Source organism: Amphiura filiformis, chromosome 11 (assembly GCF_039555335.1).
Source record: "Amphiura filiformis chromosome 11, Afil_fr2py, whole genome shotgun sequence".
In the NCBI taxonomy this organism is placed as follows: domain Eukaryota; kingdom Metazoa; phylum Echinodermata; class Ophiuroidea; order Amphilepidida; family Amphiuridae; genus Amphiura; species Amphiura filiformis.
In genome coordinates, this window is record NC_092638.1 from 8,634,885 (window position 1) to 8,648,581 (window position 13,697).

General features: G+C 37.4%; 1 protein-coding gene across 1 annotated transcript; it reads left to right on the forward strand.

Moving 5' to 3' along the window:
* Positions 1-1,403: 1,403 nt before the first annotated feature.
* LOC140164312 (protein dispatched homolog 1-like) lies at positions 1,404-13,430 on the forward strand. The gene is made up of 4 exons (XM_072187585.1): positions 1,404-1,678; positions 6,978-7,101; positions 8,062-8,272; positions 10,048-13,430. Exons 1-4 carry the CDS (start codon positions 1,590-1,592, stop codon positions 13,188-13,190), a joined length of 3,567 nt encoding a protein of 1,188 aa, XP_072043686.1. The 5' UTR covers positions 1,404-1,589; the 3' UTR covers positions 13,191-13,430.
* The last annotated feature ends 267 nt before the right edge of the window (positions 13,431-13,697 follow it).

Sequence of the window (13,697 nt, forward strand, 5' to 3'; positions counted from 1 at the left end):
TTGAAAAATATTGTTGTAGTGTGTTTTCATACAAAACGTTTTAAAGCGTTATCATGACCTTTATATAACCCGACATTTTAATGTTATTAAAACGTTTTTACCTAAACCAAAAGCCAAAATATAACTTATTTAAAACGTTTTTAAAACGTTTTTGTGTTTGCTGGGATCTTTGTAATGCAAGCCTAAGTTGTTGCTCAACAAAAACGCTGAAAAGGTAACTTACAAGTAAATACGCTACTGTGATTATTTTTAAATTTAGTTAACTTGCACTATCCTAGAAGGAAGTATTTGCGTAAGAAACCGCCATCTCTGAATACAGCCGTCGCTCATTTTTTAGTGATGCACCAGTTTTGTTGAACTTCGTTTTTACCCGGATTTTACGTGATACGTCACTTTTGACTTACACCCATAATGTGCTTCAGCATTGTCACGGTATCAGTATAGCAATAGTACGTTGCATAATATAAAATACATTAAATGCGGCATAAGGACGTTAGTCTTGACTTCTGCTGATCCATCACAAAGATTTGCAAGCCTGTTTCAGTTATTCTTGCTTAAAAGTACATTCAGAGAAACCCAAACTCACATTATTCCCCGCTTTGTGCACTTGTAGAATATTTACTTTAATGTGGAAACTAACCTCTACAACGAATAAGCTAGGCACTGCATGTTCGTGTCAAGAGAGACTTTTATTCTTTATACCCGAGCATTAAGTTCAAATTCAACTGTCCAATAGGGAATGCAATCTCAAAGACCAACTATCTTACCCAATCCACATCTCGGACAAGAGGACACAAGTCTCGCTTCGTGTACCCTCAGACCAGCTCATCAGTCTATGCCAATTCCTTCTTCCCACGTACCATCAAGGATTGGAACATCTTGAAGAAGGATCCAGCTGAGTACTCATCCCTCGACGCCTTCAAGATTGTGCTGAGGGATCGTCTCCTGATGTAGCTCCGCACCATCCAGTTTTTAACCTGCACTGTATATTTCGCACCTGTCTTCAATTTATGTTCAAGTTATTCCTACCCATGCACACACGTAGTGCGTTTTTCCTCATAATTGAGGCTGCACTTTAAAGGAAGGAAGGAAGGAAGGAAGGAAGACGGGCGTTACCTTTAATTTTTTTCTTCTTATTTTGAAAAGAAAATGGTTTAAAGTATTTCCCAATTTATCAACCATATTTTAAGCGACTTTTCACAATTTTTTTTTTTTCAGATTTTTTTGGTCCTCTGAAAGTCGCTTTAATTCAGAAAGTTTTACACAGTCAAAAATAAACAAGTTGGTGCCACCACTGTGTACCTTATTTAATAACAATGCAATAATAGACAATTTTCTAACTTGGACACAATATATTGTCAATTAACAGGTTAGAAGTTGGGCGCAATTCATATTCAGACACTATTCGTGCTGTGTGATTTAATGACCCGTAAAGTATTATAGTTTAACTTGAAGCTACGTATTTTGTTTGTTGCTCAAAGCAATAGGTACAGGTGACTATTCTAGTTCGTTAGTGTTAACAAGATTTGGGTGTCATCGGGTCTGAGTTTGGTAATAGCAGTATTTTTGTGTTTTAAACTGCAATCAAAATGGATATTTTCAGACACAATGCAGACAACCTGGATATAAACACCGAGAATCACCAGCAATATGACCAGAGGCGAGGATGTTATTACTGGTGAGTAACCTTAAGAACTAAAAACAAACATATATAGACAGATTTTAAGCTTAACCAGCCATAAACTAAGGTTACTGACACAATACAATGAAGGGTGTGCTTTTCCAAAGCTGACTCGGTCCGCTACCCCCAATTTTTATCATGTTTGCCTTGTCATTGCTTGTTGGGTCATAAGGTAATGACTGGTAATATTTTATCAAAAGTTGATGGTTTGAAAAATAACAATCATGATAATAGTCATATAATAATCATTTTAAAAGCAGTCATTGTTTCAGTGGAGAATAATGTTTAATTATGATCAAACTGAGTGTTTGTGGCCAAGTGTTTTAAAGGGCTTTATCAGCGATATTCTTCTTTAACTGCACCACCATAATTATAATACTGTCAACAATTATGGATCGATTTGATCACAACCATATTTATTTCAGACTGGCCAAAGTGTTCTCGAGCTATGCTCTTTTTATGGTCATCCTTCAATGTATTATCCATCTTTAAATTGCATTGTCTAAATCGGGGGCGTAGCCAGCTTATTTGGTCAGGGGGGCAAAACAAAATTTCGAGGGCACAGACGAACAAAATACAGTTGCATACAATAGAGATTGTATGTCTTGGAGCTTCAAAAAAGGCTTTATTATGATGATTTGGTATTTTCCACTATTTTCGCCCATTATCAGGATGGAAATGGTTTATCATTACAATGTGTGCGCGTAGCGCGCACATTTTTTGTATTTTACACTATTTTTGTCCATGATCGGGCTGAATGTTGGTAGAAAAGGGCTCCATGCCTCTTTTCTTTTCCTTTCTCTTTCTTTTTCACAGAGGCACTTTTTTATTTCATTTTTTGTCAGGGGGGGGCCCCCCCCCCCGCTGGCTACGCTAAATGGTAAATAAATAAAGTGAAACTGATTTCATAAAACATGTAAATAACCTGCTTTGAAAGTGTAAATTGCTATCCCCTCTGTGCGAGCGCGCCATACCATGCCGAATTCGACAGCATCGATACGAGTATACCGACCCACTATCATTTTAATGTCGGATTTGGTCATCATTATTATTAAAGCACATTTTTATAGCGCTTCAGATTGCTTTCATGTTTGTCATTTGCCCGCTTCAGTAACACATGCACAGGGTGTCCCTGAAAGAAATGTATCGTTGGAAACTTAATTGTTTGGGTATTTTGACACCATAACTAAATTTAACTAAATAATTGGCGTGGTTAAGGATTAAATCAGCTGTCACATACTTCTTGAATTTTAACAGTTGGCCATACCATTCTTGTAATATAAGAATTTTACGAAACTCCCACATTTTCAAACCTTTCAACGGATTCAAATATCAATCGATGATCTGTATTCGTAGTGCCAATCACTTTGCATCATCAGCACAAGAGGCGTCTATTGCCATTAATAGATATTTGACTCCTAAACGGAGCGGTCAATTATCAAAATTCAAAAAGTATGCTATAGCTGATATATTCCTCAACCACAACGCTTATTTAGTTATGTTTGATTTATGCGCTAAAATACCCAAAAAAATTCAGTTCCCGACGAAACAGTTTTTTTCGGGGACACCCTGTATGCTTGTTCCAAAAATGCAAGATCTGAATTTTGATGGGTGCTCTAGTTTGGCAAATCGATGATATATTCCTTTAATATATGAGGAACATTGTGTTTATGAAAACCGGTCTTCAATTATCATGTTTACGATCAGACCCACGATGTCATGATTTGAACACTCGCTCTTTCGGAAATTTTAGAATAATATTCACAATACGAGCTCTATGTAATTGAACTGCAGAATAATGAATACAAAATAAGGGATAATATAAATTGCAGAATATCCTCTGCAATGATCTTAACTCTGACCGTTAAGTTGACCTTGATCCAACCCTAAAACCCCTAACCCGTAATCCCAACCGTGCAAACCAGAAAAAATAGGATAAACATAATTTATTGGAATATTTTCGGGCGAAGCATTCGTAAAATTTCAGACTATTTAACCCCAACTGAAGGTAAATTTGTGCATTTCATGGGCCAGTTCTGCCATTTCACCCTTATGTTGGTCCAAAACGCGGTGTTTTCAGGCTAAAAGGACAATACTCAGGGTAACTATTGCTTTAGCTTTTCTTTTATTAGGATTTTTAGGGAGAACGTCCTCCCATGATACCCCGGTCCCGCTTCCACCGCCTATGATTTCATGCCTGTCATGGTACTAGTAATCATATAAAGTCTGATAATATAAACCAGGCACTGCTTGTAGCCTGATCTGGTCAAGTTCACACCCAAATTCATAATGTAAGATACATAAGCATGATTAGAGATAATGCTCTCGTTTATCTTTTCCTATTTTCTTGGTATAAGCAAAATGGTTTGCACATAATAAGGAATGCAAAATAAATGTGTTAGGATCTGTGCAATAATCCGGTGAGAGTAAAATTTTCGAATTTATTTCAAGCATTACTTGCCCCTCGATGTGATAAAATCCGTTGCCCCCAGTAAATGCTAAATGTTTGGCAATCCAATTTTGAAACCTTAAATTGTCTCAATATATGAAAATTAAGATTTTTAATGACGTTTTCGATTTTCTGATATAGCGTATCACTGATCGTTCATTTGAAATTGAACTCTGATAATACCGTAAAATTCCGTCTACAAGCATATATATGCCTCTAAACGAGGTTTTTTGACACAAGAGACAAGAGGCAGACACTCTCAACAAAAACGTTATTTGGAGTTTGAACAACTATACTGATAAAGGCGGCTGTACAAACATGTATATTTGTAAGACCAATCTATTGCGATGTTTTTGAGAAGGGTATTGGCCTTTCATATCGTTAAAAAAAACCTCGTTTAGAGGCATATATATGCTTCTAGACGGAATTCTACGGTATGTCAAATGCGAATCAAGTCAAACAAAACAAGTAAACAATTACACTGCCCTGAGGCCAAAATATTGTTTGATTGTCCATATATCTCATCCCCGGGTCGGTCGGGCGGATTGGATTATAACCTTTTTTAAAGGTCATAGCTAAAACATGTATGCCTTATTAGCGAAAAATAACCAAACTCTGTGTGACTTTCTCTACTGCATACCACTTCATGTTTTAAAATAGTTTAGATGTGTTGAGAAACTATTTAAAAAACTTTTCATGGCGTCAAAAAAATGAATTTCGAAAAAATTGTACAGTATACTTTCCATATTAAGGTCGATCGGATGAGGACAATCAAAAGGTTTTTTTTTAGTTGTAAAGATATATTTTATGACAGATGACGCGGTCAAGGTCATATGCTATCATTCTGTTATTCTATGTGTGTAGGTGTTGACATAAAAAAGGTCTTCTCTAAACAATGGACTATCAAGTAACAAGTATTTCAATTTCGACCAGGCCGTGGAAACTCCTATATCAGTGCAATACAAATAGGACAGGTGCAACCTCCCCCCGTGTATTATACTACGCTGACATATTGGATTGTGGACGATGCCATATTGGATCATGGGCGTCGCTATCGGACAAAATGCCTCTGCCACAGGGGAGGCTTCGTAAAAATTACGCGTATTGCTTTAAAAATGACGCCACATAAAGACTTGGCGGACCTCATGAATAATTAAGTACCGTAGACAAATATGCTGCTTAGTTTACGTATAAAATTAAGTTTTAGAACTTTGCGGGTATTATTAGCTGAATATCACTTTCAAAAGATTTGAGATAATAATCAGTGTACTTCGGTTATAAATGCGCTTTTATAAATGCGCACGTGACCACCTCCGCGCTGCTATAACAGCTTATAGACAGTAAATCTCGAAGTGACCTTCTACATAGCGAGTGGTCTTTCTATACATTTGAATGCAGAGGCGGAACAACATGAGGCTGCTGTGCAGCAAAATTGTCTATTTTGTTCAACTTTGTGATTATATTGTAAACGTTTCCGTTGTTGAATATTTTTCCGTCATCAATACTTTCAAAATGTTGTTTTTGATAACATATTACAAATTCGGAATTGCAAAATGTGTAATACTATCTACGGAGTTCCTATCCCTTCCTGTATAGTGGTCAATGCATGAGGATTTGGTCACGCTTGCTGGTCTTGGTATGTCGTGCCCATGGGTCACGTGCGTATTCATAAAAGCGCATCATAGATATAACCGAAGTACACTGATAATGGAACACTTATAAAAATCATTATAAAATTAATTATAAATACTATTATAGCAACGCAATACAAATACTAACGTACTTCAATTGATCTACCTTGACCTATGCCGTTCACTCCATTGGGGTGAGTGGTGGCATCTGTTTCACAATCGTCCTCCATTTTTGTCTGTGGTTAGGGATTGGTGTCCAGCTTCCACAACAGACTTCAGGTTTAGTTTGGTGCAGTCAGCCCTAATGCAATCTAGCCATCATTGCTGGTCTACTTAGTACCTCTGGTGTGTCCACTTGGATGTGAGCATCGATTAGTAGTTTGGGGTAACGTGATGGTGTCATTCTTTGGATACGACCAAAGTAGCGGAGGTTTTTTTTTACGTTACCCTATCGACAACAGATTGCTTGATGTCTTGAAGCTTCCTGATTGCTGTTTCGGATTTTGTCCAGTCTTGTGACACCCAATATCTTTCTTAGGTACATCATCTCAAAGACGAGGAGTCTGTCCTTATTGACTTTCTTCATTCTCCAGGTCTCGGCTCCATAGAGCAATATTAAGAGGACGAGGACTTGGAGTTCTACTTCCGGAGTTCTACTTCAATTACAATATTAAAGCCATAATGTACAATCTTATAATATGAAATTGGAAAAAAAATTTCAAACCTGATTTTTTGGCATATTTGTAATGTTTACACATGGCACAACTTGCACCAAAATGGAATCAGCCAAATTTGTTGTTTTTGTAGGTCAACAAAGCAAAATTCGACATAAAGTCATAATTATGACTTTATGTTATCCTATAGGACTGCATGTTAAACGACCAGTATAACCAGTAGAGTTTCTTTCACTTTACCTTGTTATTTCAGCTCAACATGGACAGAAACCATTCCCGACAATTATTATTAGTATTATTTTATCATTTTGAGTATAGAATAACAAATTTGAAACTTGAAGGAAATCGTACATTAAGGCTTTTAAGGCTCGGATCGTTATGTGAAGTTGCCTATGGATGAACTTCGCGCGTCCAGATACGCAACTTTACAGTTATAAGCCCACTGCACCTTTTAAGTTCATTGCTGATAGGCTCAAGACTTCAACATGTGCAAGTTACTTTTAAAATATATAATTTGCTTTTATTTTGGTTATTTTCCTTAGGTATGCATTGATATTAAGCCGGTATTCAGTAGCTGTGTTCTTTACTATACTTCTGCTCTCAATAGCATGCATCGCCACTGTCTTTGCCCTTCATGGATTCCCAAATTTTGACGACCCTATTGAGGTAAGATTTCAGGGTGTAGCAAAATAAATTATTTTGATACCCGTTTCAATTGGCGACGAAAAAACCCTGTTCTGCACGCGGACGGGCCTTTCATTCAAGTAGGGTCTGTCGGTGGATTTTTTTCTGGAGGCTAAAATTACCCTAAAATATCATGAATATCATAAATATCTGACAAATCTGAAAAAAAAAAGAAGAAAATCTGAAGATGTTTTGCAAGCATATTTTCTAAAAATGTTCAGCCAAAATTAATAAATTTTGGTCAAAAATGGCAGATTTTACATGTTTTGAGCAAAACGCAAAATTGTGGGTCGGTCGGTCGGGCCCATATAGAACAGGTGTTTTTTGGTTTCGTCGCCTAAGAAGTAATAATAAAGTAATAAAAAACGGTTCCAGCTCATTGGTCTGATACAGTCGCTCCTCAGCAAACGCAATAATGTTTGTAAACAAAACATTATGAACATGTTATAAAAGCGTTTTGGTATTGGTCAAAACGTCCTAATAACGGGTTATTAAAGGTCATTTTTTTAAAACGTTTTATATGAAAAAAATAACATTTTAAAAATGTTGTCAAAATGTTATTGAAAAATATATTTTGGCAAAAATGTTGCAAAATATTTTGTTAATTTGCAATAATATTATGTTAGAATGTTTTGCATCAAGTTTTCAAAACTGTTTTCTGAATGTTTTTCCCATTGTTTGGATAATAATTGGAATTTGTAGAGGGAAAAACATATGCAATGTCAGCTTGAGATGTTTTGTTATTGTTGTTGTTGCTCTTTGATTGTTTTGTTGCTTGTCAAAATAGGATGATTTTGTTGACGCAATACGTATACGCATTTTGTCCATATACTATAGTACATTCTTCAGTTAATCCAAGAAATAAATTAAGATATTATAATTGAAATTCACTGCTGTTTTTCATCTCTTTTTTTCTGCCATTTCTTATATTAAAATTGTCAGGGCTTTGAAGCTAGTCAGACACCCATTCACTCCCGTTTGATAGCCTTAGAAAACTACTTCAGTAGTGACTTACTTCTTGATAAGCCAAGGAATTACAGGCGCTTTGACGACACCTTTAGTACAAGCAGCACCAACAGGCAACGGAGACAGACTGGCGATGGCACTGGCAGAGAGTTTACTGGATTTAACACCTGTGATATGGTTCACTTAGGTCAGTGTTATTAATACCATACACATCCCATACTCCCTCATTCTTTCCGTTACTCTTACCCAATCGCCTCCGTTCGTCCCTCCCTACATCTTCCCCATTCCCCTCTCAATCCCTCTCCCCTCCCCTCTCTTCTCTCATTGTCTCTATCCTTTTCTCTGTGAAGAACGTGATCATGACCAACCTGTCTAGATCAATTTCAGTGCGTAATTTCGAATTGATTAATTTGAATTAAACAATTTGTGTATTGGCCATGGGCGCCGCCATTTGCCAAGTTACAATCATACCACCAAGTGACAGGTGATGGACCATACACTCACAGAATAAGCTATTTTTTGAGAATTTTCATGAATGTTACTCTTACCTAGCTATTATTTATTCCAACTCCAGTGACACCTCATTAATTTCCCTGGACCTTTGGATGCATTGAAATAGGTATTAGCATTTTACTTTGACAAATCTATATAAGATGGCCGTAGTGCTACTTTTATGCCCCTCCAGTGAACATTGGCGTAATCCAATTCAGGACAATATGCATGAGGTGTCACTGGAGTTGGAACGGATAATAGTTTACTATAGTTTACTAGGGAACTCATATGTTATCAGTGTACTTCGGTTATATTTATAAATGCGCTTTTATAAATACTCACGTGACTCATGGGCACGGCATACCAAGACCAGCAAGCGTGACTAGCTTACTGCATGCTTTCATATTGAAAGTACAGTACAACTACCCATATCATAAAGGTTACCTTTCCAGATTGTTTACAATCCTGTCTACAATCCTGTCTACTGGCTTCCACCAGTGCTCGTATCAATGGACTGTTTAATACGAATTAATCAATTCGGTATTACTGACTGAAAATGCAAAGCGTAACTCAAGTTAACCCTTCCAGGTGTAATGGTAGTCAGTCAAGAAGTACCACCGACAACGCCCCCAACTGTGCACCCAAACCGAGCACCGAGTCCAGGCGAGAAGTACCTTCAACAGGGCTTCCATCTAAACATATCACCATCTTATTATCTTCATGTACGCCTACTCATCATGGTTAGTTTATATAAACATCTAAAAAAAAGTAACTAACCCTCCTTAAATAATGACCATTAGTCAAAAATGGGATATTATATTACAAATCTGTACAATGCGTCGGAAGCGGAATTTATTTGCGCACATTTTGACACCTTATTTGTAGCAATTGACTAAATATTGACGTCACAGCGTATATTTAAATCAATGTAACCCAAGATTTGAAAGTTGCAGTAAATTGTATTGATTTTGTATTCAGTATAATGGAAGGGAATCAGTGTAATGATATCTGAGTGTCTTTGTATTGTATGTAAGTGCAACTTTAAAATCTGGGCCTAACTACATTAAATTGACCGGTGTTTTATTGTTTTCTGGGCTATCGTATCAAATGAGATGTCAAAATGCGCAGAAATAAATTCTGCTTTCAACGCATTTTACAGATTTGTAATACAATAGTCCCTTTTTGAATAATGGTAATTTCTTAAGGGGGGTTAGTTACTTGTTTTGAGATGTTTGGTATCAAGACAGGGAGTATACACAGCTTACAGAATAAAACTGTACAATCCATCAATGAAGTCTTGACAATAGGCTAATTTTGTTTACGCTTACATGTAGGATATCTCTATGCTGGGGTGTTTGCAGTTGGGAGGGCTAGTGAAGGCAATTCTTTACGGACTAGGTTACACAAGTGGTCGTTATTTTTGCTGTTTAATCTAACTCGTATTGTATCACACCATTTCTGTATTTACAGGTGACTTCGCAAAGCTAGTCTTCGAATCTTCCAGAGGCAATCCGGTGTTCTCAAAACACGGCATTGAATCCATGTGTGAGATTGAGCAGAAGACAATACGAACGCATCCCGAATTCTCAACATCGTGTTATCAATGTGGTCTTTCGAACACGACCGGTAGTTGTCATGCAAGTTGGTCTTTAGGAACGTATGTTTCACTACTCTACAACAGAGCATCTTGCAAAGCGATTACAAGTATTGATATTTTCAACGCTAGAAAAATGCTTCAGAGATGTGCTAGCTATTATAATAATGGTACTCTATGTGAGAAGTCGCCATGTGAGTTTGAAGCAGAAGCACCCGAAGAATGCTTTCAATTCGATGCAGCTTACAACATATTCAACTTTCTGACACCGGCTGATTTCGCAACGGGAATACAAATCAACGTAAACACAGAATTAAAATACGTTAATCACATTCTACCCATCAAAATCAATGCACATACAGATCAACTGGTTTCAATTTACATAGATAAATTTCACAAAAAAACGTTTACGGATAATTATGTGGTTCTCAAAGCACTTGATTTTGGAGTTGAAACAAAGTTTGATCTCTTTGGCATATTCATCTTAAGGGACTTCATATTTGTTGGTGTGGGTCTAGTTTGTGTCTTTCTAGTCATATGGGTGTATACAGGGTCTTTGTTCATCACACTAGGATCATGTCTTACAGTTTTGCTCTCGTTTCTATTGTCCTATTTCCTTTACTTTGTTGTATTTCGTCAGGAATTCTTCCCTTTTGTTAATGTTGTATCAGTGATTCTGTTAATTGGAGTAGGTGCTGACGACACATTTGTTTTTGTCGATCTTTGGAGAAAGTCACTTTCTCAGAACGAAGGAGCCGATTTACACGTCATTGTTCAAAAAACACTTCATCATGCGACACTTACCATGCTTGTTACCAGCGTAACTACTGCGTGTTCACTCTACGCAAGTATCATTAGTAACATTATAGCGGTGAAATGTTTTGGACTCTTCGCAGGAACAGCTATCATGGTGAACTTCTTTTTAACTCTTACTCTTCTACCAGCCATTATAATTATGCATCACCACTTGAAACAAAAATGTAGCATATCATGTTCTAAGAACGCTAAGGGTATCTGGAAAACCTACGGCTCATTAGTCAGAATATGTTATCAGAACACACTACATACTCTTGTACTAAAGTTGCGCATAATGCGATATGTCTGGTTGATCATTTTCGGTGCTCTTGGTATTGGAGGGATTTTAGTAGTTTTCAAGTATCCTGGGCTTCAACTTCCTTCTAGTTCTGAATTCCAGATATTCACGGATGATAACTACTTGGAGCAGTGGGATACGAAATACAAGAACACATTTTCTGGACAAAATCAACAATATCTGAATGGTATTGTGGTTTTTGGTGTCAAATCAGTTGACAACAGTGATCCATGGGTTCCCGAAAGAAGAGGAAAACTTGTTTTTGATACCTCATTTGAGTTCTCATCCAAAGAACATCAAAATTGGATGTTGGAACTCTGTCGACGCATTCGAAATCAACAATTCCACCATCCTGAAGATACGAGAAAATGTTTTATCGAGTTACTAATGGATTACATGAATAGACCATGTGTTAATGCCAGCACAGGTTCAATTCTTTCCCCTTGCTGTACTCAAAATCCGTTCCCGTATGAGCAACAAGTGCTTGATATCTGTCTTCGAACCTGCACCGCTGTAGGATACTGTTCCAATGGCGTACATTACAATAGTAATGACGATTCCTTGTCTGCGTTAAGCATAGAATTCACCAGCTCCAGGACTATCACACATGGCTATCATATCATTGAAGAGTACTGGAGGAATACAAACGAATGGTTTGAAGAGCAAATATCGGGCGCCCCAGATACCCTCAAAGGAGGATGGTTTATATCGTACTTGTATGAAGAAGGCGATCAATTGTATTTCTATGATCTTCAAAGAAGCCTTGCACAAGGCACTCCAATCGCACTTGGGATAACGCTGGCTATCGTATTGGTCATTCTCATCTTCACAATTTTGCACATAGTGCTAGCCTGCTACGCTTTACTGACAATAGGATTTGCCGTGTTTGTGACAGTTGGTAGTCTCGTTCTTCTGGGATGGGAATTAAACATTTTTGAGGCCATTGTAATAACGTTGTCGGTAGGGCTGTGCGTGGACTTAACCATTCATTACGGTGTAGCATATAGAGTTGCACCGCGAGCTCTCGAAACTAGGGAAGAGAGAACATATTTTTCAATTCAAACCATGAGTGGTGCTATCACTGCAGCTGCATTATCGACCTTCTTAGCCGGCGTTTTCATGCTTGCTGCAAATATCAATGCGTATTTCCAGTTAGGATTATTCCTCGTCTTTGTGATGACTATCAGCTGGACTTATGCAACATTTTTCTTTCAATCTTTATGCGCAGTCGCAGGACCTCAAAGAAATTGCGGCGATTTGACATCGTTTAACTGTTGTAAATCATCCTGCCTTGTTGATGTCAACGAAGAAGATAAAGGAGCATTGCCAATTCCTCAAAGGAATGGATCACATTTTGCGCATGGACCACCGATAAACGTTCACACTACATTCATGGGTACGCAGTCTTTCAGTAATAGCATGTTTAATGACAATATTGATTTGGGAATGTCGGTTAATGACGATCTCACATCTACTACGACGGGAAACGCAAAGACCAGAGTGGTGCGAAACCCCGCTCATGGAAAGAAGATTCGAGCCCCTGCGATGAGTCGCATCGATGAAGGGAGTCGAAACCCTGACTTTATAAACCATGGGAACGATCTACCTGAGCATCGAGCCTCTGTCACAAACGATTTTAATGATTTGCCTGAGGAATCTGTTTTCTCCGGAGTCAACCAGTGGTTATCCGCTAATGAAGCAATGGCTAGTTCGAATCCAGCTCATGCTGAGTCAAATCCAAACTTGGCTAACCCACCACAAGCGCATGGTTTTAAAACTAGTAACGGGTCATCAAATTCAACAGTAAGAGCTGTTATGAATCCTACTCATACGATTTCGTCTAATTGGTATTTTAAACCTGAACCTGAACGAGATCTTAAAAAGACGTCTGGCAGTCGGAGATACAGGGTGTCTCAACACTATTAGTAGTACACATCCGTTTAAGAAACGTTTCGATAGTATTTTTTGTGGGACATGGGAGCACATCAGACATATCGAATTGCATTCTGAATACGAGGAATGTCCTTCTGATATCAAATAATTTTAATTTTTTGACATTCGCGAAATAACACAAATTTTATGACATATCAATATTTTAGATATTCACCAGTCCTCGAAGTAAACTTTCTAAATATAATGATATGTACTTAACGTGTATGTAGCTGGGATGAACATCCGATGATCAATTGAAAATTTTGATATTTCGTATTGAAGCATTTCGGCTTTTCATCCAGCTACATACACTTTAAGTACATATCATTAGATTTCGAAAGTTTACTTCGAGGACTGTTAAATATCAAAAAATATCAAGTTTTAATCATTTGTCATAAAATGTGTATCATATCGCGAATTAAAAAAATTCTAAATTATTTATATTAGAAGGATATTCTTCGTATTGATTGTGCTCTCATGTCCCACAAAAAATACTGTCCA

Bases quoted from the DNA above. Each gene is read 5' to 3' on its own strand.
- LOC140164312 (XM_072187585.1), top strand. From the start codon at position 1,590: ATGGATATTTTCAGACACAATGCAGACAACCTGGATATAAACACCGAG. The intron at 1,679-6,977 runs GTGAGTAACCTT...TATTTTCCTTAG, and splicing joins AGGCGAGGATGTTATTACTG to GTATGCATTGATATTAAGCC. The intron at 8,273-10,047 runs GTCAGTGTTATT...CTGTATTTACAG, and splicing joins CTGTGATATGGTTCACTTAG to GTGACTTCGCAAAGCTAGTC.